The sequence below is a fragment of the Papio anubis genome, chromosome 18, assembly GCF_008728515.1.
Source record: "Papio anubis isolate 15944 chromosome 18, Panubis1.0, whole genome shotgun sequence".
Classification (NCBI taxonomy): Eukaryota; Metazoa; Chordata; class Mammalia; order Primates; family Cercopithecidae; genus Papio; species Papio anubis.
Genome location: NC_044993.1, coordinates 20,405,260 through 20,430,384, shown reverse-complemented (window position 1 = coordinate 20,430,384; position 25,125 = coordinate 20,405,260). Strand labels below are relative to the sequence as shown.

Below are 25,125 nucleotides of genomic sequence, written 5' to 3'. Positions count from 1 at the left end.
CTACTAAAAAATACAAAAAACTAGCCGGGCGAGGTGGCGGGCGCCTGTAGTCCCAGCTACTCGGGAGGCTGAGGCAGGAGAATGGCGTGAACCCGGGAGGCGGAGCTTGCAGTGAGCTGAGATCCGGCCACTGCACTCCAGCCTGGGCGACATAGCGAGACTCCGTCTCAAAAAAAAATAAGAGGTGAAACAATTTAACTAAAACTGGAGTTTGGCTGGGTACTGTGGCTCACAACTGTGATCCCACACTTTGGGAGGCCAAGGCAGAAAGATTGCCTGAGACCAGGAATTTGAGACCAGCCTGGGCAACACAGTGAGACCCCCGTCTCTATGTTTAAAAAAAAAAAAATCAAAGAATAAATAAAACTGGAGTTCCTTCACCTCTTGACAAAGCTGACACTTTTTTTTTTTTTTTTTTTTTTTTTTTAAGACAGAGAAGAAAAGAAAACTCTACAGTCAGAATCATCCTTTGAGTCTTGTTCTGTCGCCCAGGCTGGAGTGCAGTGGCATGATCCTGGCTCACTGCTACCTCCGCCTCCTGGGTTCAAGCAATTCTCTGCCTTGGCTTCACGAGTAGCTGGGATTACAGGCGCTTGCCACCACGCCTAATTTCTGTATTTTTAGTAGAGACAGGGTTTCACCATCTTGGCCAGGCTGTTCTTGAACTCCTGACCTCGTGATTCACCCGCCCCGCCCTCCCAAAGTGCTGGGATTACAGGCGTGAGCCACCCCGCCTGGCAGACACTTAAATCTACACACTGGTTGGTGTGATGTTAATTCATTTTTACAAAAAAAGTGTATAACCAGGAAGTACTAGTCCTGCTTTCTGTGTCTGTCCCAATTTTTAAAAGAAGCTCACTGCACTTCTCAATTGTCACCCCTGCCCCTAGCCCTGATCCATGGCCTCTAACCTAAGAATGAGCCAAGAACCAGCTGCTCTAGAGATGTCAGCAGCAAAATCCTGCCCAAGGCTGTTAAAATGTGTGGGCACTCATTTACACCCGTGCTGTCATTAAACACTTCCTTGAGCAGGGACGATTCTGTCCTGTTTCATTTCCACAAGCAAACTGGCGTCCAAGGCCACAAGCCCTCTGTAAAAATAAGAACTCGGCACAAATGGCCAGTCACACGCTTACCTGCATTTTTAAAAACAGCTTTCAGATATTTAGGGGCTACATTATTACCAAACCTTGGCTTTGGGAGATTATACAGGTCCGAGGAACTCGTGTCTACTGCAGACGAATGCAGTTACCCCACCTTCCTCCATACAGAATTGTCAGGAAACGTCCACTCCTTTGGGGGTGATTTTTCTCCTCAAGTTGTAAACAACATTCCGTTCATAGCTGATTTCAGGGCAAACATTTCTGACATCTTCCTCCAGCTCAGTCTGCCATGCCTTGGCAGTCCAGTTTCCTGTCATATGCAAGCCATCCAAGTTGATGCGAAGTAAGATGTGCCCAGCTCAAAGTGGAAGTGTGTGCGTCTTGGTATCCGGAATCCTCAGCCCCAGTACCAAAGCTTTAGTCATTCACCTCCATCCAACAGACGTTTGTGAATGTCCTGCTGTCCATTTTGTCAATAAACAGGCAGCCCTGCAGGTGGTCCATCTCGTGCTGGATGATGCGGGCTGCCCACCCGCTCGCCTGCCACGCCACCTGTTCTCCATTGGGGTCCAGCCCTGCAAAGCAAGTTACAGCCCTGGTGAGCGGGAACAGCTGAACTGCATCATCCCCAACCTCCTCACCTCTGCACCTGGCTGTTCCCAGTGACAAGAGGCAACAGCAGACGGCAAATGTAGACAGCAGCTCCTCTCCTAACTGGAAAACGTGCCTCACATCGGCCCATTACCAAGTGTTCAACCTGGTTCCCAACTCTGGTAATTAGGTTATGGAGCTCACTGTAGAGCTGAGATGAGAAATCATCTTCCTACGGTGCGACCCTTCCGAACACTCCTCCCGTTTCTGAGGTATCCGTGGGCTCTCAACTCCTAACAGACGTTCTGCAGCTTAAGACCCCACTGTTTTTCTGACCCTCTTCAACCGACGAGCTTGCTCTGCAGGAACAATCACCCCGACCCCAGCAGAGCCCGCATTCCGCGAGACACCCTGTGGTACCACGCGGGGAATGGCTTAGCCCCCCGGGCTGGGCCAGGCTGGGGGGCCAATCCCCACTTCTCCAACTCCACCGTGGCGGATCTAACTAGCGCCGAAGAGAGTGTTTGCTTCAGAAAGCAAGGGAGCAGAAAGACGCCAGGCTGTCAGGAATTAGGAGACCCCTCCTCGCCCCTGCGTCCTATCTGAGCGGGCTCTGCCCCACAAGAGCTTCTATCCGTCCTGAGACCTGTACGCTCCCGCATCCCACTTCGTTCCTGCGGGAGGTACGGCAGATGAACCGCGACCACTTCCGCGCTCTCGCCAGAGTTGGGGGGAAAAGACTCGCGCGCTGCTCCAGCCGCCCCGGCCCCGCCGCCCGCACCTGAGATCTGCACCGCCTGGAAGCGGGGCACGCAGGCCAGGAAGCCGGCGACGCTCTCGCAGCCCTCGGGGAAGGTGACCAGACGGCTGTCCAGCACCCGCAGGCTGGGGTTCACGAACACGCGCAGGGGGAAGGGCTCCATCTGTCGAAGCGCGCGCTGGCGCGGCGGGCACTCGCGACACAGCGCCTCGGGCAGCTCCAACGCCAGCACCTGCAGCGGCACCCCCAGCTGCGGCGCGCTTAGGCCCACGCAGCGCCGCCGCCGCATCACCTGGACCAGCCGCTGCGTCAGCCGCTGCAGCTCGGGCCCACCCAGCTGCGCCCGCTCTACCGGGGCCGCCACGCCGCGCAGCACCGGGTCCCCGACCTGGCACACGTGCGGGAACGGCGGTTCGGGAGGACCCAGTACCAGGCGCCTCAGGTGGCGCCAATAGGAGCGCCGGAGCGCAGGGCACTCGACGCCATCCGGGGCGGCCGTGGAGCTGCAGGCCCGGGTACCGACGGCTGCCGCCCCTGCCCACGGCACTGCCGCCCAGAGCGGCCGCAAGATCAGCGCGCCCCACAGCCGGGCCATGGCGGCCCCTGCAGCACAAACCCGGCCCGCCCCTTCCGGCCGCAGCACAGGGCACGCCGGGAAGCGCCGTCAGCCAGCGCACAGCAAGGAAGCGGCTGGATCCCCCACTTCCTGCCCAGACAGGGAGTGGGCACCGCCCCCTTCCGCTCTTCTGCTGGCAGCGTCTTCCTCCCTCCCGAGCCCGCCCTGGGCCTTCCAGGGCGACGCAACCTTGTCCCCCAGCCCCGCGCCGGGTACCGCACGCACCGCGTTCTGGAGGCTGGGGACGCCGGCTAGGGCCCCACGCTGGGCGGTTCCGCGTCCACCTCCGCTCGCCCTCCCTCCGAGCAGGCTGGGCCCGCGGGATCCAGGCGTGGCTCCTCGGAGGGAGGCTCTGGTGCTGGAGCTGTGAGCTCAGGCCCCAGCGCCTGGTCATCCAGGGTGAAGAGCGTCTCTCTCTTTGGCAGGATAAAGGCGAGGGGCTCTTGAATGGCGCCGATGTTCACATGCCCGAGGTTTCCATACTTGGAGAGCTGAGTGGGAGGAATGCCTGCCCCAGACGTGGGGAAAGCAAAATGGAAAAAAGTTATTAATAAAATTCAATATAGAAGTTTAAAGAGAAAAAACAGAAGCAATTACTATTTTTTTTTTGAGACAGCCTCGCTCCGTCGCCCAGGCTGGAGTGCAGTGGCATGATCGCTGCTCACTGCAACCTCTGCCTCCCAGGTTCAAGCAGGTCTCATGCCTCAGCCTCCGTGGTAGCTGGGATCACGGGCGCCCGCCACCAAGCCAGGCTAATTTTTGTATTTTTAGTAGAGACGGGGTTTTACTATGTTGGCCAGGCTGGTCTCAAACTCCCGACCTCAGGTGATCCATCCGCCTCGGCCTCCCAAAGTGCTGGGATTACAGGCATGAACCACTGCGCCCAGTCATCAATTACTGTATTTCAATACAGCAAAAACCACCTTTGTCATAGGGAACAGGAAGCTATACTGTGAAGCAGAAGGTAATGGAGCAGCACTGTTGGGCGCCTGCAGCAGGAATCCAGACCTCAGGGAGCCCCAGGGGAAAAGCGGAGGGCAGCCAGGCTTTGCAAGTGTGATGCACTGACCCATTGCCCTTTGGGAAGCTGCGCCTCAACCAAGCCCTTCTCCCATCACAAGGGGACAAGGACGTGAAAGTGAATTGGAAAAAAGACTTTAGGACGGGCGCGATGGCTCACACCTGTAATCCCAGCACTTAGGGAGGCAGAGGCAGGCAGATCACAAGTCAAGAGATCGAGACCATCCTGGCCAACGTGGTGAAACCTCGTCTCTACTAAAATACAAAAATTAGCTGGGCGTGGTGGTGCAAGCCTGTAGTCTCAGCTACTCGGGAGGCTGAGGCAGGAGAATTGCTTGAACCCGGGAGGTGGAAGTTGCAGTGAGCCAAGACTGTGCCACTGCACTCTAGCCTGGCAACAGAGCGAGACTCCACCTCAAAAAAAAAAAAAAAAAAAAAAGACTTTAAAAACCCTTTCTCTAGACATTTCACATAAATGGAATCATACGTATGTGGTTCTTTTGTGACAGGCTTCTTCCACTTAGCCAGATACAGCCATATAATGTATGATTCCATTTTTATGAAATGTCCACAAAAAGCAAATCTATGGCAACAGAAAGTAGGTTGCCAGGGGCTAAGGATGCTGTCGAGGAATGACTACAAATGTGCATGAAGGATCTTTTTGGAGTGATGGAAATATTCTAAAATTGGATTCATATTTACTAAACACTGACTTACACAAATGGGTGAATTATTTAGTATGTGAATTACACATCAGTAAGGCAGTTTACAAAATATTCTTTCTTACCTAAAGTCTGTGCTATCTGAGCTGGTGGAAAAAGGACTTGGAGACAGCGATTTAAATACGGAACAAGGTCTTCCAGAAAGACAGTGCAGAACTGGACGAAGAGCTCTTGCTCCCCTCTGCTGAAGGCAGTCTCTTCAGCGCGATGGAAGGCCAGGATTATTTTAGTTACCTAAGAGACAAGGGCACCATCAATCACTGGGACAGCCTATCACCACTGAGACAGCAGTGCGTGAAACTAGGCAAAAAAAAGGTATACCCCCCCTCAAGTTTTCTTGAACAAACTAATTTAACAGTACATTATTTTACTGTCTCATTTAAACTCAAAATTATGGTCATTCTCCACAATTGTGTCACTTTATTAATGTGAAGTTCAGACCCAACTTGTTACATTATGGGTGTAGTTTCCAGTTCTAGTGGAGGAGTGTCATAAAACTATAGAGAATACATGTTTTTTGTTTTTTGTTTTTTGTTTTTCAGAGACACAATTTTGCTCTGTCACCTATGCTGGAGTGCAGTGGCACCATCATAGCTCACTGTAGCTTCAAACTCCTGGGCTCAAGGAATACTCCCACCGTAGCCTCCCAAGTAGCTGGGGCTACAGGCATGCACCATCACGCCTGGCTAAGTTTTAAAATTTTTTGTAGAGACAGGGTCTTGTTTTGTTGCCCAGGCTGGTCTAGAGCTCCTGGCTTCAAGAGATCATCCTGCTTCAGCCTCCCAAAGTGTTGGCATTTCAGGTGTGAGCCACTGCGCTTGGCCCAATACGTGGTTCTTAACTTCCATAGAGGACCAACCAGAACTGTGCTGGATCCAGGAAAATGAAGCAAAACTATATGAGGTTTCCACTAAGGCCCCTGAGGTTCCAGAAAGCTAGAACCACTGGAAAACTAGAAGAAAACAGCTAGGAAAGAGAGGTTTCAAAACCAACAGAGCAGCCTAGCTGACACTACAGACGTGGCATAGCGACAGGGTAAGAACACAGACTCTGGTGCTGGACTTCCTGGGTTCAAGTGACTCACACCTGTAATCTCACACTTTGAGGGGCTGAAGCAGGAGGATCACTTGAGTCCAGGAGTTTGAGACCAGCCTAGGCAACATAGGGAGACACTCTCTCTCCATAAAATAAAACACATAAAAAAAAAAAATATGCTAAAGGTGAAGGGTTTTGCAGATGTAATTAAAGTCCCTAATCGTCTGACTTAATCAAATGAATCTTTTGAAAGGAGGTACCTAAAAGAAGAGACTCAAGCAAGAGAGAAGCTCTCCTGCTGGCTTTGAGGAAGCAAACAGCCATGTTGTCAGTTGCCTATGGAGTAGACAGCCTCTAGGAGCTAAAGCTTCAGTTCTGCAATTGCAAGGAACTGACCCCTGCCAACTTGAATGAGTCTGAAATGGAGCCCCAACTTCCAGATGAGACCATAGGCCAGCCAACACCTTGATGGCAACCCTGTAAGACCCTGAGCAGAGAGGACCCAGTTGTGCTGAGACTGGACTCCTGACCCACCAAAACTGGGAAGTAATAAATGTGTTGCTGGAAGCTAAGTTTCTAGGAATTTGTTACACAGCACTAGAAAGCTAATACGTGCATTACTGAATTGTTACTATAGGCAAGTCACTTCATGGACTGTCCTAGGTCCCATGAAGGGCAACTGGCCAGAGCTTTTCAACCAGGAGAACCTCCAACACCACACTAAACCTCTCCATGTCAGCAGACACCACTGTCAAATAGACGGGTTTATTACAAAAATCTGGCCACCCGTTACCAGAGAAGGCCCAGAGTAGCCGAAAACCAACAGAATGTGCTCACCTTGGCAAGGGCATCTTCCAAGGCCCCAGTCACATCCTGCGCCAGGGCCACAGGGCAGCAGAGGCGCAGATCATTGAAGGCGACCAGAATATTGTTGAGGAAGCAGGCAAGGGGTGGGAAATCTAGGAGCACCATGGGTGGCTGCAGCGTCCCTGGCTGGGTGGCTGGCACAACAGTAGGCATGTTACTGGTGCCCAGGATGGCTGGAGCTGAGATGAGTGTGTAGGAGTTCATTTCTTCCTGGAATTTCTCCACTGTTTCCTGAATTGCTTTCTGGAAAGTGCTGATGGCCACCCGCTGGAAAACAGGAGCCAACTGACCGCGGAAATCAGCTCCCACCCGGCTGAAGGACAGCCCAAAGTACATGCACTGGCCCAGCAGAGAGTCCAGGCGGCCCCCTATGCCCCGGTAAAGGTCGGTCTCCAGCACCTGCAGGAACTGTGAGACTTTCTGTAGCACCCAGCCATGGAAGATGGCACTCTCATTCACGGTGTGCTCACCCACGGCAGGGGGCAGCAGTGGGTCCTCATCTGAGAAGATGGCACGGTACTGGGTGATGATATCAAAGAGATGGACACGGCAGGCCTCGATGGTTTTTGTGATATGGAAATAGGGATCATCATTAGGAATGGCAGTCAGGATGGACCGGAGCCAAGCATCTCGGGCCTGAAGAAACTTCACCCTCAACTCAGCCTCAGTGAAGACATCCATGCGCCGCAGGTAGCCAATGACACGGAGGCAGGCGGGGAGCTGGATGTTGGTCCTCAGTTGCTGGATCAGCTGGCTCAGCATCAGCTGCATGGACTGGCGCACTTCGTTCACGATGCCCTGACAATACATAGAGTCACACTGTGCTGGGAAGGATGCTCTCTAGAACCCACTCCCCTAACCCTGAAGACTGCAGACCAACATTCCCATGGCTTTCCTGAAATATGAAGTAATTTCCTAAAGCTGATGCCTGTAGGTTCACCAACAAAGATCAGGTTAACTCTCTTGCTTAAAAAGCTTAAAACTTGGTCAGGTGCAGTGGCTCACACCTGTAATTCCAGCACCGTGAGCAGGCGGATCACTTGAGGTCAGGAGTTTGAGACCAGTCTGGCCAACATGGTGAAACCCCGTCTCTACTAAAAATACAAAAAGTAAGGCCGGGCGCGGTGGCTCAAGCCTGTAATCCCAGCACTTTGGGAGGCCGAGGCGGGCGGATCACGAGGTCAGGAGATTGAGACCATCCTGGCTAACATGGTGAAACCCCATCTCTACTAAAAAAATACAAAAAAACTAGCTGGGCGAGGTGGCGGGCGCCTGTAGTCCCAGCTACTCAGGAGGCTGAGGCAGGAGAATGGCGTAAACCGGGGAGGGGGAGCTTCCAGTGAGCCGAGATCCGGCCACTGCACTCCAGCCTGGGTGACACAGTGAGACTCCGTCTCAAAAAATTAAAAAAAAAATAAAATAAAAATACAAAAAGTAGGTGGGTGTGGTGGCGCAGGCCTGTAATCCCAGTTACTCGGGAGGCAGAGGCAGGAGAATCACCTGAACCTGGGAGATAAATGTTGGTTGCAGCGAGCCGAGGTCACGCCACTGCACTCCAGCCTGGGCGACAGAGCAACTCTGTCTCAAAAAAAAAAAAAAAGCTTAAAACCCTCCAGTGACTTCCCACTGCAATCGAGAAAATTCCAACCACTCATTGGGACTTATACTGGTGGCCTTACCTGGTTCTCCATCTTCACCTGCTTCCTTATGCTCTCCCACTGCTACAATCCATTAACTCTGGCTGCCTCTGTATCCCTTAAATACCTCAATTTCTGCCCACTTCAGCCCTCTCCACTTGTTCTTCACACTTTCTGGTTCGCTCTCTCCTCAGATCTTTGTGGGCTGGCTCCTTCTTCTCACTTAGGTCTCAGCTTAAGTGTTACCTCCCCAGAAGAGTCTGTCTTGATCACCCTACCTAAAGAAACCTACCCTAGACTCCCTCTACCCCATTCCCCATTTTGTTTTTTTAATCAGACACCACTATCTGAAATGATATCATTTATTTCTTTGTCAATTATCAGACTTCCCATTAGCACGTAAGCTGCATGAGAGCCAGGACCACTTTATTCACAATGTATCCCCAGCATATAGAGCAGTGCTTGGCACGTGATTAATATGTATTTTGAATAAATGAATGTTTTCAGAAACTGATATGAAACATGCAAGGGTTTCTACCTAAAGCTTCAGTCCTGACCACAGAATAAATGATTACAAGAACATTACTTTGAGTCCTCTCTGGGTAAGTTGGCTACCTGGATGACAGGGATGGAAGAGTATTTCCTCTCCAGTCGGCGTACATAGGCTGCAAGCTCCAGGGCCTCTTCATAATAACTGTTCCGGACACAGGTGTCCATGAGCTGAGGAATCTCCAGTATTTCCAAAATTTCTGTGTGCCGGTTTAGGGTCAGACTATTCATCCGACGGTTGGAGCTGATCTCCTCGGCTTCCTTCACAAAGTTCCTAGTAATAATCAGGAGAATGTTGGTCCTTCACTGCTCTGTACCCAAACCTTAGCTACAGTTACCAAGCACCTGCTATGAACATTGGGCTGGATGATCTATCTGATTTATTCCTCACACCCCACCTATAAGGTAAGCATTATTACAATTGAGGAAATTTTTAATCCCAGAGAGGTTAAGCAACTTGTCCAAAAACATACAATTAATAAATCTAACAGACAGAAATCCAGATATGCCACTGGCTGGCTGTGGCAAGGTACTTGGCCTCTCTGAACCTATTTCCTCATTGGTAAAACAGTATATAGGGCCGGGCGCGGTGGCTCATGCCTGTAATCCCAGCACTTTGGGAGGCCGAGACAGGCGGATCACTTGAGGCCAGGGGTTCAAGTGAAACCCCATCTCTACTAAAAATACAAAAAATTAGCCAGGTGTGGTGGCGCGTGCCTGTAGTCCCAGCTACTCGGGAAGCTGAGTAGGAGAATCACTTGAACCCAGGAGGTGGAGGTTGCAGTGAACAGAGATGGCGCCACTGTACTCCAGCCTGGCCAACAGAGCAAGACTCCATCTCGGGGAAAAAAAAAAAAAAGTACATAGGACCCTCCTCACAAGGATGTAAGAAATGAGATGATGCGTGGGAAGCATTTAACACGGAACTTGAAACAGAGCAAATGCATCAGAGTAAAAATAGTAAAAGACACAGAGTTAAATATTTAACAATAGCTATCATTATTTTCATAATGAAGCACTAACTAGCCTAGAATCCACAACCTTTCCCCATATTCCCTCAGGTCTTCATCTTCTCCTGTGCTAATGTTCAACCATAGCTCCTGCCACAGTCTACTTTCAACACTTCTCTATATTTGCAGAGACCTGCTTTATCAAGTCCCTTGTCTACTCTGGAGCATGGAAGGGTACAAAAGCTGCTGTCAGATATCCAAAGGCTCAAAAGAAAAATTAAACTTTAATCATGAAAGGCTGGAAGGCAGAACTAAGGATAATGGACTGAGGATCTATGGAGACAGAATATGACTCACAAAGGACTTTTTTTTTTTTTTGAGACGGAGTCTTGCTCTGTCACCAGGCTGCAGTGCTCTGGCATGCACCATCTTGGCTCACTGCAACCTCCGCCTCCCAGGTTCAAGTAATTCTCCTGCCTCAGCCTCCCAAGTAGCTGGGATTACAAGTGCTCGCCACCACACCCAGCTAATTGTTGTATTTTTAGTAGAGATGGGGTTTCAGCATGTTGGCCAGGATGGCCTCGATCTCTTGACCTCGTGATCCGCCTGCCTTGGCCTCTCAAAGTGCTGGAATTACAGGCATGAGCCAACGCACCCGGGCTTTTTTTCTTTTTTTAAGACAGAGTTTCACTCTGTCACCCAGTCTGGAATGCAGTGGCACAATCACAGCCCACTGCAGCCTCGACCTCCCAAACTGGAGTGCGGTGGCACAATCGGGCCCAACTGACCCTCCCACCTCAACCTCCTGTATAGCTGGGACTACAGGCGCACGCCACCACGCCCAGCTAATTTTTTGTTTTGTAGAGACAGGGTTTTGCTATGTTGGTCAGGCTGCTCTTGAACTCCTGGGCTCAAGTCTCAGGCTCCCAAAGTGCTGGGATTACAGGCTGAGCCACCGCATCCAGACGTCCAAAAGGAGAGGCGTTTTGATATCTGATGCCCTCAAATGGGAGGATTTCCTTGTCGGCTTCCCGTCAATGGAAGTTTTGAAGCAGATGACCTCTGGTCCAAGCTTTCGTATAAAATAAGTATACAAATATACACATATATTCAGCTCACACCTATAATGTTAACTATGTCAGACCCGATAATAAGAGCTTTGCATGAATCCTTTTTCTTTAGTGCCCACAACAGCCCTTCGAGGGAGGGATATGCTCCTGGGTCATCAGTTCTGAATTCGCAACCTCCTAGCTGTGTCCTTAGACATCACTAATCTCTGTCTTGACTTGCTCATATGTAAAATGGAAATAACAGGGCTGGGTGCGGCGGCTCACGCCTGTAATCCCAGCGCTTTGGGAGGCCGAGGCGGGCAGATCACGAGGTCAAAAGATGGAGACCATCCTGGCCAACATGCTGAAACCCCGTCTCTACTAAAAATACAAAAAAAATTAGCTGGGCGTGGTGGCGCACCCCTGTGGTCCCTGCTACTCAGGAGGCTGAGGCAGGAGAATCGCTTGAACCCGGGAGGCGGAAGTAGGTTGCAGCGAGCCGAGATCTCGCCACTGCACTCCAACCTGGCGACAGGGCGAGACTCCGTCTCAAAAAAGAAAAAAAAAGGGGGGGATAACAGTACCTACCTCGAAGGCTGTTGTGAGGTTTAAATGGATTAATAAGGCGCTCAGCAGAGAGCCTGGAACGTGGTAAACGCTTTATAAGTGTTAGTTATTTCTACCATCGTAAACGTCAGCTTTTACAGTTAAAAACCCCTTTAGCGCCAGGCGCGTCGCACCTGCAGCTCTGCTGGAAGCTGGGCAAGCGGTCGAGCAGGCGGCCGAGCGATGCCTCCACGTCGCCAAAGAGGCGGTGGATGCGCTCGGTGCACTCGGCGCCGCGGATGAAGGTCTTGTAGTTGGCGAAGGCCAAGTCGCGTGTCTGCTGCAGCAGCTGCGCCCGCTCCTCCGCCAGGCGCTCGGGCTCGCGCCGCAGCCGCTCCAGCCCCGAGCCGCTCAACTCCCGGAGGTAGCGGCCCACATCGGGCCGCTCGCGCCACTGGGCCTCGGGGAAGCGGTCCCGGAACAGCGACGCCAGGAGCCCTTCATCCTCCACCTCGCCGAGAGCCGCTGCCGTGGCCCTGGCCGTGGCCGAGGCCGTGGCTGACGATGGGGCAGTCGCCGCGGTAGCCATCTTCCCCGCAACAACGTCACTTCCCCTCCGGACCACCGGGGGCGCTGACTCCGAATTTAGGACAGGAAGAAACAGGACCATTTCCGGTCTCTATCTTTTCTCATCCAGTCGGCTTGCTTTCCCCGGCGGTCGTCCAGACTATTGGGCGCTAGCGAGAGGAACTATTGGTACAGGGCTAGAGAGGAAGGCTTTGGGGTTGCCGGGGAGCAGCAAGCGGCCGACTTCCGTTTCCGCTTACGGAGGCACGAGGATCCGGTGTTCCAACCCACGGAGAAAATGCGGCCTTTGACTGAAGAAGAGACCCGTGTCATGTTTGAGAAGATCGCGAAATAGTAGGAGCGCGCGGGGCGGAGGCGGGAGTGTGTGGGTGTGGTGGCTAGGGGTGGAGTGGGGGCGCGGTGCCTAGACCGGTGCGTTCGGGCGCGGTCTCCAGTTCTCTTTTTGCCCTCAGTATCGGGGAGAATCTTCAGCTGCTGGTGGACCGGCCCGATGGCACCTACTGTTTCCGTCTGCACAACGACCGGGTGTACTATGTGAGGTGAGGCGGGGCCGGGCAGGCAGCATGGACCCAGGGGAGGGGAGACCTGGGTCCCACCAGCCTTCTTCATCCGCAGCGGTGCTCCCCCTTTACCCTTTTAGTGAGAAGATTATGAAGCTGGCCGCTAATATCTCCGGGGACAAGCTGGTGTCGCTGGGGACCTGCTTTGGAAAATTCACTAAAACCCACAAGTTTCGGTTGCACGTCACAGCCCTGGATTACCTTGCACCTTATGCCAAGGTTTGTGGGGTGGTTTCCAATTCTGCCACGGGCGATAAAGTCAAGGATTAGGCAGATTGTCCGGCAGCTTTTCTCCCACAGAGTTCCTGATAGTGTGCTTGGAGGAGTGTCAGCACATGGAGATGTGCAGAGGTCTTGCACCTTCGGCATGGTCAGGGCTTTGGGATAGGAGTGCTGTGGGGCTGTGTAGTGTTAGTTTTCTCCAGCAAAGTAGAAAAGCCTAGGCAGACCCAGCTAGAGATCAGAAAGCAAGTTAGTGGCAGCAGTGAAGACACCGGGGTCCAGAAAAAGAGCTGTTAACCTGGCCATGGAAGATGATCCCTGTAGAGTTGAGAAAATAACTTTTTGCATTTCTTTTTTTAAATTCCTTTTTCTTTCTTGCTCTTTTTTTTTTCCTTTTCATTTCTCTCTCTCTTTTTCTTCCTGACAGTTTCACTCTGTCGCCCAGGCTAGAGTGCAGTGGTGCGATCTCACTGCAGCCTCTGCCTTCCAGGTTCCAGCGATTCTTGTGCCTCAGCCTTCTGAGTAGCTGGGGTTACAGGTGTGTGCCACCATACCTGGCTGACTTTTTTGTGTGTTTTTAGTAGACACAGTGTTTCGCCGTGTTGGCCAGGCCAGTCTCGAACTCCTGGCCTCAAGTGATCCACCTGCCTCGGCTTCCCAAAGTGCTGGGATTACAAACGTGAGCCACTGCGCTGGGCAACTTTCTGCATTTCTGTTCAGGAGATGGACAGTTTGAGGAAAACATGAGTCTCTTTCTGTTTCCCCTAAAATTGTTCCAGAAAATTATTCACAGATCCAGCAGCTAGTTTGTCTGCATGGATAGAAATAGTAACGTTTTTGTGTCTCTTGGATTTTAATTCTCTTACAGTATAAAGTGTGGATAAAGCCTGGTGCAGAGCAGTCGTTTCTGTATGGGAACCATGTGTTGAAATCTGGTCTGGGTCGAATCACTGAAAATACTTCTCAGTACCAGGGCGTGGTGGTGTACTCCATGGCAGACATCCCTTTGGTGAGTAGAGATGGCAGCTATTACAGAACTCAAGTACTCTTTTATTCAAGAAGGATATGTTTTCAATCTGGGTGATTGAGAGAATAAATTCGCAGCACCTTTTGAATCCCAGAAAGACCAGAACTGTATTTTTTCCGTCTTTGTTATTTCCAGCCCTCAATATGGGTATATTGAATGACTTCAGTGAGTTAATGTCTCTTCTTTTGAATCCCAGGGTTTTGGGGTGGCAGCAAAATCTACACAAGACTGCAGAAAAGTAGACCCCATGGCGATTGTGGTATTTCATCAGGCAGACGTTGGGGAATATGTGCGGCATGAAGAGACGTTGACTTAAAACGAAGTCATTGCAAGGACAGGCGGCTGTATGGAAGAGCCGAGCTTTGTTTCCTGTGTTTGTGTGGACTCCATCATCATGTTGAATTTTGTCAACACTCTGACCTCTTCAGGGACTTCTTATTTACTGTACTCTCTATCATTGACAAATGCAGGCTGGATTCTTATTATATACAGAGAGAGCTCAAAAATGGGGTTTCAGATCTTTGTGTTTGTGATGAAATAGAATACTCTGTTTCATATTTGAATCAGAGGGCTTCTTGTTCTGAGAAATAGGTTCAAAATCATTGGAACTAGGAACAAGAATAGCTTATTGTTATCTGTGATAACACTTTGTTTTCTAAACTCATGATAAGAACACAGGGATTGTCTTTTTTATTAATATGCAAGATAGATATTTCCATAACAGAATAATAAACCACATGTGGGGTTTTAAAAATGAAATTTGTCTAAAATAATAAGAGCAATTCAGCTGTTTTTCTATACGGTAATTGGTGTGTGGTATGGAAGAAAAATGTATTCAAACCCCACTACTGCCACCTACCAGCTGTATGGCCTTAAATGAGTCATTCAGCTTTAATAAGATTCGTTTTCTTCTGTTTAAAAAGATACAAAACTTAAAAAATAGCTTTGGCCATCTACCTGAGAATTAGAAATTCTGATTTTTGGAATTAGAAATCATGATTGTAGGCTGGGCACAGTGGCTCACGCCTGTAATCCCAGCACTTTGGGAGGCCAAGGCGGATGGATCACTTGAGGTCAGGAGTTTGAGACCAGCCTGGCCAACATGGTGAAACCCCATCTCTACTAAATATAAAAAAATTAGCCAGGTGTGGTGGCACATGGCTGTGGTCCTAGCTACTTGGGAGGCTGAGGCAGGAGAATGGCTTGAACCGGGGAAGCAGAGGTTGCAGTGAGCCGAGATGGTGCCATCGCATTCCAGCCTGGGTGACGGAGTGAGACTCCGTCTGATTGTAAAGCATCTAGTACGGTGTACAGTGCCTGGGAAATGATAGGTGTGGAATAAATGGTAAGAATTATTTTTATATTTTTTATATTATGTATTCCTGTTATTAAGTGTAGAGTTTTATGAGTATAATTTGATTATATTACCTTCTTTTTTACAAGCTGTTTTCTCAGTATTTTTCTTGGATGGGATGATCCTAAGCTGGAATTTTTTTTCATCACTATGATTTTATAAAACATAATTTTTTCTATGAACCTTTACTTACTTGACTGGATTGAACTAAAAGCACTGATCAAAGACCGCGACATAAAAATTCAGTCCCTTTGTCCTCCCCGTGCCTCCCAAAGTTATTTTAAGATCGTTAGAATATTTCTTTAGTAACATTTTATAGACAAAAAATGTAAAGACTTCCTGTATTGCAAAACCAAACTATTTCTTTAATGAATATACTGCTTATTTTAAGTTCCAAAGGTGAAGTCTTTAAGAATAAAACATTACCGACTCCTGCTTTTATATGTAAGCAAACTTGATTGTGGCCTTTTTCAACTCGTCTTCCTTCTAAGATTTTCTGTTAGCCTCTAAGTAGACTCAGTGAAGGCTAAGGGACTGCTATATGATGAACAGTATTTTGATGCATACATTTAATACTTCTTCAGAACTTTTTCATTATTATTTTATTGCCATTTTGCTTTTTTAGATATGTACAGCAGACTAAAACCTTAATGAGATAGATTGATTTTTGTCCCATAACATTACAAAGCTGATTTCGACTAAGCCCCAGGGTGCTATAGTCACCTTAGCTTAGCATCTTGGCTTTTTTGTGTCTGTAGTTGTTGGAACATTGAAGAGACGCTTCAAGAAATACAGTTGCAAGATTCCAGAAAGAATAATAACGAGGCTCTGGGCTGTCGACCACCAGTTCACGTAGTTATAGTTTGAATGGGTAAGGAAAAAGTCAGCCATGTTCCTCATCCGGGCAAAGTTGTAGTATCGCCACATGTGAAAGATATTGTTCTGCACCTTTTGTGTGCTGTCCTATGAGAGAAAATTTTAAAACGGATTCTTCCAAACCCCCATCTAGCCTCACCTGGGTGCTCACCAGCACTAACCTACCTGGAAGTCAAATAATTTACCCATACAATTTTAAGATGTACAATACTATTATAGTTGTTGATAAATGTTGTGTGTGCTATGTATGAAATATGATCTGGACTTGAGTTTGCAATTTTTGTTTTTGTTTCTCGAGACAGGGTCTCACTTGTTTGCCCAGGCGGGAGTACAGTGGCGCAGTCACAGCTCACTGCAGCCTCAACCTTCTGTGCTGAAGCGATCTTCCCACCTCGGCCTCCCTAGTAGCTGGGACTACAGGCACGTGCCACCACATCTGACTAATTTTAGTATTTTTTTGTTTTGTTTTGTAGAGACAGGGTTTTGCCATGTTGCCCAGGCTCATCTCGAACTCCTGGGCTCAAGAGATCCACCCACACTGGCCTCCCAAAGTGCTGGGGTTACAGACATGAGCCACTGCCCCGGCCTTCTTTTGTTTTATTTTTAAATAATGGAAAACTTCAGTTCTCAAACTAGAGAGCTCTTCCAGAGGACCTCTAGATCTAGATGTACTCAGCATGTTGTTACCATTCCAGGTGATGTTTTATATTCTCTGTATATGGTAGAAGACAAGAGCCTGTGGACTTTAAGGCCAGATGGTAAATATTTTTGGCTTTGCAGGCCCTTGTGACTGCTGAACTCTGCACACTGTAGTACAAAAGCAGCCACAGACAATATGTAATTGTCAAATGAGCATGGCTGTGTTTCAAGAAAACTTCCATTTACAAAAACAGGCAGTGAGTTTTTGTGCATTTAGGAGAGACTAAGAAAGTGAAAAGTGGGCCATGCGCAGTGGCTCACGCCTGTAATCCCAACACTTTGGGAGGCCGAGGTGGGCGCGTTACCTGAGGTCAGGCGTTTGAGATCAGCCTGGCCAACATGGTGAAACCCCGTCTCTACTAAAAATACAAAAATTAGCCGGGTGTGGTGGCACATGCCTGTAATTCCAGCTACTCCGGAGGCTGAGGCAGGAGAATTGTTTGAGCTCGGGAGGCAGAGGTTGCAGTGAGCCGAGATCGTGCCACTGTACTCCAGCCTGGGCGGCAGAGCGAGACTCTGTCTCAAAAAAATAAAAAAGAAAAAAAAGAAAAGAAAGTGAAGAATAGCTGGGCGCAGTGGCTCATTCCTGTAATCTTAGCACTTTGGGAGGCCAAGTTGGGCAATCACCTGAAGTCAGGAGTTCAAGACCAGCCTGGCCAACATGGTGAGACCCCAATCTCCACTAAAAATTCAAAAATTAGCCAGGTGTGGTGGCACCCGCCTGTAATCCCAACTACTTGGGAGACTGAGGCATGAGAATCACTTGAACCCGGGAGATGGAGTTTGCAGTGAGCCAAAATTGTGCCACTGCACTCCAGCCTGGGTGACAAAGCAAGACTGTGTCTCAATAAATAAATACATAAATAAATAAAAATACAAAAATTAGCTGGGCATTGTGGCACACACCTGTAGTCCCAGCTACTCAGGAGGTCAAGGCAGGAGAATCACTTGAACCTGGGAGGCGGAGGTTGCAGAGCCAAGATCACGCCACTGCACTCCAGCCTGGGCGACAGAGCGAGACTCCGTCTCAAAAAAGAAAAAAGAAAGTGAAAAGACATTGCCAGAATGGGAGAAAATATCTGCAACTCACGTATCTTAGAAGGGATTTGTATCCAGAATATATAAATAAAATTCAACAATAAAAAGACAATTCAGGCAGGGCGCAGTGGCTCACGCCTGTATTCCCAGCACTTTGGGAGGCTGAGCTGGGCGGATCACAAGGTCAAGAGTTCAAGACCAGCCTGACCAACATGGTGAAACCCCGTCTCTACTAAAAATACAAAAATTAGCTGGGCGTGGTGGCACGCGGCTGTAATGCCACCTACTCAGGAGGTTGAGGCAGGAGAATCACTTGAACCCTGGAGGCAGAGGTTGCAGCAAGCTGAGATTGCACCATTGCACTCCAGCCTAGACAAGAGCGAAACTCCGTCTCAAAAAATGACAATAAATATAAGCCAGTCACAAAACCCCATGTACTGTGTGATTCCATTTAAATAAAGCGTATAGAGGCCAGCCGCAGTGGCTCAAATTGTTGATTAATCTCGACACAGTAGCTCAAAATACTGAGTAATCTCAGCACTTTGGCAAGCTGAGGTGGGAGGATTGCTTGAGCGCAGGAGATTGAGGCTGCAGTGAGCTGTGATCAAGCCACTGCACACTGCAGCCTGGACAACAAGAGTAAGACCCTGTCTCAGAAATTAAGTACAGAGTAGGTAAATCTATAGAGACAGTAGAACAGTGATAGGCAGGCCTGGGGTAATAGAACGGAGAATGACTAATGGGTAGTGGGATTTTTGGGGGTGGGTGGGTGATAAACTTCTGGATTAGATGCTAATAGTTGCACAGCCTTGGGAATATACTAAAAAACCACGGACATACACTTTAAGATGGTGTATAAATTATATCTCAATTTAAAGAAAAACAGGCAATGGGCCAGATTTGGCCTGTGAGCCATACATAGTTTGCCAACCCTTGGTATAAAATGAAGGTGGAATTTCAAAAGCTTCAAGTCATAATTTATTTTATTTTGAGACAGACTCGTTCTATCTGAGGCTGGAATGCAGTGGCGCGATCTCGGCTCACTGCAACCTCTGCCTTCCGGAGTTTAAGCGATTCTCCCGCCTCAACCTTCCGAGTAGCTGGGATTACGGGTGCCCACCACCATGCCCCGCTAATTTTTGTATTTTTAGTAGAGACAGGCTCTATCCGAGGCTGGAGTGCAGTGGCGCGATCCCGGCTCACTGCAACTTCTGCCTTCTGGGGTTTAAGCGATTCTCCAGCCTCAACCTTCCGAGTAGCTGGGATTACGGGTGCCCACCACCATGCCCGGCTAATTTTTGTATTTTTAGTAGAGACGGGGTTTCACCATGTTGGCCAGGCTGGTTTCAAACTCCTGACCTCAAGTGATCCACCCACCTTGGCCTCCCAAAGTGCTGGGAGTATAGGCGTGAGCCATCACGCCCCGTCAAGTCATAGTTTATTAAGAGATTCACATCCCCTTGCCTGTTTGGTTTCTACCTAAATGAAGTCATCTTCCCTCTGAAGTTAAAATCAGTTTCCACAGATGTTTCTCTTCCACAAAACACTTCCTTACCTCTATTGCATCCAGAGTATCGTTCAGTTGTTTTCTTTCCTTCTGTTTGTGATCAGTCTCAGGCCCCTCATAGAAGACTCCAAAGTTGAGGTACACTTGCACAGAGCCGAAGTGATTATGCTGATTATTTAGACAAAGCTGATAAAAACCTGTAGGAATTCTTAGATCATTACCAAGTCTTTGGTCTCCTCCCCTTTGTTAAGGATTCTCTGGAGGTATCTGTCCTCTAGTTTTGGAATTCTACAGCAACTTCTTTTTACTTAGAAAGTACAAAGATGCCGTTTTTGACACGGAAGACATGGACCTTATGTTAAACTCGTACTAAATATTACTTATTGTATGGCCAAATTTTAGTAACTAGTCCTTTCCATACTGGATAGTGGCAAACAACATTTTCTCTTTGCCAACATGTAATTCCCACATCTTGTATTAAGGAACTCCTGCTCAACAGATTGAGTTAAGAGCATGGGTGTTTGCCTGGTCCTTTTATACCATTAGAGCTAGGGACACCATCTTGAAATTAGGAAAGAAAAAAAAAATTGGATGCATAGTGCATGAAAGCAGCTCTCCTGGAGTGATTGCCTCTAAGACATCTGTGCATTGACTCATGGTGTGGGATATCTGTTGGGGCTGGTGTTGCTTCCCTTTGTGTGTGCGGGGGGTGGAGAGGACCGGTGGAAGATGCGGTGGGGTGGGATTAGAAAGGTGTGGCAGTGTTTGAAAGTCAGAATGATTGGAAGGCACTACTGGCATGTAGGGGCCAAAGATGTTCAAGATCTTTTTTTTTTTTTTTTTGAAACAAGAGTCTCTCTCTGTCGCCCAGGCTGGAGTGCAATGGCATGCTCTTGAGCCACTGCAGCCTCTGCCTCCCCAGTTCAAGCGATTCTCTTGCCTCAGCCTCCTGGGTAGCTGGGATTACAGGTGGCCTGCCACCACGCTCAGCTAATTTTTGTATTTTTAGTAGAGATGGGGTTTCACCATATTGAGCAGGCTGGTCGCGAACTGCTGACCTCAGGTGATCCGCCCACCTTGGCCTCCCAAAGTGCTGGGATTACAGGTATGAGCCACCACGCCCAGCCTGTTCAAGATCTTTTAACACTGATACATATCCTGTGCTTTATAGTGAAGGACTGTCTGATGCCCCTGTTGAGAAAATGTCTTTTTTAGTGCAGCTGGCTAGTGAAGAGGGCAGTTAAGACACTGGTGCTGTCCAAAGTGGGACAGGCTTGACCTGGCTGGAGGAGTGCTTTGTTGTGGAGTGTGGATATCTCACATGGATATCATGCATTTTCTTTTGTTCTGAGTCTGCTTTTAGTAACTGACTCAAATATTCTGATGACTGGAAAGAAATACTTCCCTGTAATACATTTGTTAATTGGAATTTGTATTATAAATGGGTCTCTGTTTTTTGGTCACTTTCCCAGAATCTGATCGACTGGAGATAACGAGATAAAATTGAGCTGCTGAACCCTAGAGTTAGAATGCTCACCTGGAGTGTTGTCCCCAAATTGTCAGTGGACTGCCACTTGGCATCCTTGGAGGTCAGCAGTCTCCAGGAACACTGGTTTTTGGTGTTAAAGGCTGAATTTTTTTCCTACTGTTTAAACATCTTTGTATACTTCCTCATTATTTCTCTAATTTCATAGAACCCTATGATTATTATAATAGCCATGGTAATGAAAACAGACCTGTCTCTTGGGTAGAGAAGTTAATCTGGCCCCGAACATCCTGGGAGGTGTCTATGAGAAATCCCTGTGGGGTATGTGCCGTGGCAGCAACATGCCGGTCATGTGACATCCCCACCGTCCGCTGAACCTGCCAAGACACATTAAGTAGGCAGCAGAACCCCTGCTACATCATGAGGAAGCCAGCTGAGTGGTAAGACTGACATCCCACAGTCATCAGCACAGTGGTCTCTGTCTGGGGTGGGACTGCCCAACCTGCTGCTGGGGTTTGGAACTGATTAGAGGATTCTGAGGTGTCACAGTGATGGTGTTAAGGGGAGGAGGCACAGCATAGCTGAACGTCTGCAATGTAGGAAACAGTACAGCAGGACAAAGAACTGCCCAGAATGCCAACAGCACCCGTGTGAAGAAGACATGTCTTGCTCGGACCACACAGTTGGTGTGGATCGGTTAAAATGTATGATTCTGGGCCGAGCGCAGTGGCTCATGCCTATAATCCCAGCACTTTGGGAGGCCGCAGATGGGCTGGATCACGCAGGTCAGAGATCGAGACCATCCTGGCTAACACGGTGAAACCCTCGCCTCTAATAGAAAAATACAAAAAACTAGCCGGGCATGGTGGCGTGGCTTCAGTCCCAGCTACTCGGGAGGCTGAGGCAGGAGAATGGCGTGAACTCGGGAGGTGGAGCTGCGTGAGCTGAGATCCCGCCACTGCACTCCAGCCTGGCGACAGAGCTGGCATTCCGCCTCAAAAAAAAAAAAAAAAATGTATGATTCTGGGCCGAGCGCAGTGGCTCATGCCTATAATCCCAGCACTTTGGGAGGCCGAGGCAGGCAGATCACAAGGTCAGGAGTTTGAGACCAGCCTGGCTAACATGGTGAAACCCTGTCTTTACTTTAAAAATACAAAAATTAAGCCGGGCGCGGTGGCTCAAGCCTGTAATCCCAGCACTTTGGGAGGCCGAGACGGGCGGATCACGAGGTCAGGAGATCGAGACCATCCTGGCTAACACGGTGAAACCTCATCTCTATTAAGAAATACAAAAAACTAGCCGGGCGAGGTGGCGGGCGCCTGTAGTCCCAGCTACTCGGGAGGCTGAGGCCGGAGAATGGCGTGAACCCGGGAGGCAGAGCTTGCAGTGAGCTGAGATCCGGCCACTGCACTCCAGCCTGGGCGACAGAGCGAGACTCCGTCTCAAAAAAAAAAAAAAAAAAAATACAAAAATTAGTCAGGCATGGTGGCGTGCGCCTGTAATCCCAGCTACTTTGAAGGCTGAGGCAGGGGAATTGCTTGAACCTGGGAGGCGGGAGTTGCGGTGAGTGGAGATCATGCCACTGTACTCCAGCCTGAGCAACAGAGCAAGACTCTGTCTTTAAAAAAAAAGTGTATGATTCTGGCTGTAGAATTTCCTTTTTTCTTTTTTCGAGACAGAGTCTTGCCCTGTCACCCAGGCTAGAGTGCAGTGGCGCCATCTCGGCTCACCGCAACCCCCATCTCCCGAGTGCAAGTGATGCTCCCGCCTCAGCCACCCAAGTAGCTGGGATTACAGGCACATGCCACCAAGCCCAGCTAATTTTTGTATTTTTAGTAGAGATGGGGTTTTACCATATTGGCCAGGGTGGTCTCAAACTCCTGACCTCAGGTGGTCCGCCTGCCTCAGCTTCCCAAAGTGCTGGGATGACAGGTGTGAGCCACCGCACCCAGCCGGGCTGTAGAGTTCTTGAATGAACTTGCTTGGTGGTTGAGCTCCCCGATGATGTCCCAGATTTGGGCATTTGCTGCTTGGCAGTGCACACCTACAGCAAGCACTCCATGGACACTCACTCCCAAGCTAGATCTTGATTAGCCACAGTGAGCTTAGTAGTGGCTGCTGTTCTGATAGAAATTCAAAGGTAAGAAAAGTCTCTGATAAGTTTATTTAAAATAAATGTTACAGTGGAATGGAGTAAGATCAACAAAGTCTATTACTGTGTAAACAAAAATTAGAAAGTTAACAGATTCCTAAGATAAAGCACAAACGAAATGAACAGCCTCTAACTTTCATATTGAGTTCACCATCCTGGGACAGCATGGTATAAGACCACAGTATGGATAAAAGTACTTGACCTTTGAATAGGTAACTTGAAAACACTTACCGTCCTAAAAAAAAAAAAAGGATTAACTGGCTGAATACAGAAAACTTGAGCTAGTGAATCTCTGATTTGCCAGAATTGCTCCTAAAGGCAGCAGAGCCTTCACTCCCCCACCCCCATAAACTGAAGCAGCTTTCTTTGAAATCTCTGGATCAGTCTCCAAAGCACTATTATCCATTTTGTTTTAATATATTAAAAGTGTATTCTCTCTCCTGTCATCCCCAAATCCGAGTACATGTAATGGTTACCTCTTCAGGGAGAGGCACCCCGTCTGCCCCATGGCTTTGAGCATGGCCCCTGATGTGAGAACCAAACCATATGTTTTAGCTCCTGTTGATGATGATTCACCCAGCTGGAGTCTCCCTCTAACTGCAGGTCCATTTCATTAACAGGTGGGGAATCACAGCATAATAAAGACAACCAGACCTTGTTTTGACCTAAAACCTGACCCACTTTATGAGTAAAGGAGGAAAAAAAAAGCCCCCAGTATGGCCAGTCACCCACATACCTCGTAACTGAAATAGAAGTATCCAGTCTGGTGGGCAAATTGCCAAAAGCATTCCGTGCCTCCTGGAGGGATCATGATGGCAAAGTCATGTCGATCAGCTCCATGGAAGAGTGGCTGGTCCCCAGAGCCACTTAGAGGTTCTATCTTCTGGCTCCTGGCAGACGTCACTAGATTCAGAACGACCAGCCCAGCCCCAAAGAGCAAGGGGGACATGCTGCTTTCTGGAGCCTCCTCTGCAGGTGAACTGCTTGCAGCCCAGGGGAATCAAGTCGTTCAGACAACCGCTGGGCTAATGATTAACTCCACAAGTCACATTTAGGCCCATTTCAGGGCCACACATAGATATTCATAATAGAATTGCCATGATACTCCTATGTTTGGCTCGCAGGAGGAAGTTTTGCTTTCACCTCAAAAACTCAGTGGCTTACCAAACCTACTTCATGGGTGCTACATAGGTCTACCACCTCAGAAGAGGTCTCTCCACCCCTCCTTAGGGCTGTCATTTTTTAGTTCCTGCTTCTTGGGGATATAATACTGGGTAAGTTTACAACTATCTGAATACACTGACAAAAAGTTGATTGGGGAGACTCTTCTCTTACATCAAATTGCTCCTATAAATACATGGGGCAACACTTCTCTCTGCCCAGTGCTGCAGCTCAGAGCAAATCACAGCATATGTGTGCAAAGATGTAAGTGGATGAATACAGTGCCAGGATGGTGCTCAGACCCCTCCACTGACAGTGCTCATCCTGATGCCTTCCACCTAACAGTCACCTAAAGCTATCCAAACCCACCGAAAGATGATTGTATTATCCAAAGCCTCAATCTTTCCTTTTTTTTTTCCTGAGACAGAGTGTAGCTTTGTCACCCAGGCTGGAGTGCAGTGGCATGATCTCTACTCGCTACAACCTCCACCTCCCAGGTTCAAGCAATTCTCCTGCCTCAGCCTCCGGAGTAGCTGGAATTACAGGTGCCTGCCACCATGCCTGGCTAATTTTTGAATTTTTAGTAGAGACGGGGTTTTTTCACGTTGGCCAGGCTGGTCTCGAACTCCCAAGTAATCTGCCCACCTCGGCCTCCCAGAGTGCTGGGATTACAGGCATGAGCCACCACGCCCGGCCTTGATCTTTCTTTTATTCAGGTCTTCTTCAGCACCTATGGGGGGAAAAAGCTATCCAGAACCCACTTAAAGACAATTGTATTATTCACATCCTTAATCTTTATTATTTTATTCATGATTTCAACACCCACCTCCTTTATGGCAGGCACTGAGCTAAGATTTACCTGCATCTTATTTTATTCTCACAATAGTCCTGTAAGGGAGGTATTGTGAGCTCTGGCATTAGAGATGAGGACACAGACATTCAGAGATTCCAGTGATGGCTCACCGTCCCACAAGCACACCTGGCAGAGCTGGGTCCCCGGTGGGGGCTCA

General features: G+C 48.8%; 4 protein-coding genes across 4 annotated transcripts; 1 reads left to right on the top strand and 3 right to left on the bottom strand.

The window, feature by feature from the left end:
* Positions 1 to 1,119: 1,119 nt before the first annotated feature.
* PDF (peptide deformylase, mitochondrial) lies at positions 1,120 to 3,270 on the bottom strand. The gene is made up of 2 exons (XM_009196760.4): positions 2,476 to 3,270; positions 1,120 to 1,678 (listed from the first exon to the last, which is right to left on the bottom strand). Exons 1-2 carry the CDS (start codon positions 3,047 to 3,049, stop codon positions 1,521 to 1,523), a joined length of 732 nt encoding a protein of 243 aa, XP_009195024.1. The 5' UTR covers positions 3,050 to 3,270; the 3' UTR covers positions 1,120 to 1,520.
* COG8 (component of oligomeric golgi complex 8) lies at positions 1,120 to 12,149 on the bottom strand. Its single transcript, XM_003917101.4, has 6 exons — positions 11,640 to 12,149; positions 8,967 to 9,174; positions 6,685 to 7,512; positions 4,878 to 5,046; positions 3,296 to 3,578; positions 1,120 to 1,678 (listed from the first exon to the last, which is right to left on the bottom strand). Exons 1-5 carry the CDS (start codon positions 12,113 to 12,115, stop codon positions 3,322 to 3,324), a joined length of 1,938 nt encoding a protein of 645 aa, XP_003917150.2. The 5' UTR covers positions 12,116 to 12,149; the 3' UTR covers positions 1,120 to 1,678; positions 3,296 to 3,321.
* On the top strand, positions 11,900 to 15,644 carry NIP7 (nucleolar pre-rRNA processing protein NIP7). Its single transcript, XM_003917103.5, has 5 exons — positions 11,900 to 12,366; positions 12,486 to 12,572; positions 12,674 to 12,812; positions 13,684 to 13,824; positions 14,039 to 15,644. The coding sequence occupies exons 1-5, from the start codon at positions 12,311 to 12,313 to the stop codon at positions 14,156 to 14,158; spliced, it is 543 nt and encodes a 180-aa protein (XP_003917152.1). The 5' UTR covers positions 11,900 to 12,310; the 3' UTR covers positions 14,159 to 15,644.
* Positions 15,645 to 15,769: 125 nt separating this feature from the next.
* On the bottom strand, positions 15,770 to 24,614 carry TMED6 (transmembrane p24 trafficking protein 6). Its single transcript, XM_003917104.5, has 4 exons — positions 23,691 to 24,614; positions 21,053 to 21,179; positions 19,365 to 19,513; positions 15,770 to 16,159 (listed from the first exon to the last, which is right to left on the bottom strand). Exons 1-4 carry the CDS (start codon positions 23,901 to 23,903, stop codon positions 15,926 to 15,928), a joined length of 723 nt encoding a protein of 240 aa, XP_003917153.3. The 5' UTR covers positions 23,904 to 24,614; the 3' UTR covers positions 15,770 to 15,925.
* Between the last annotated feature and the right edge of the window lie 511 nt (positions 24,615 to 25,125).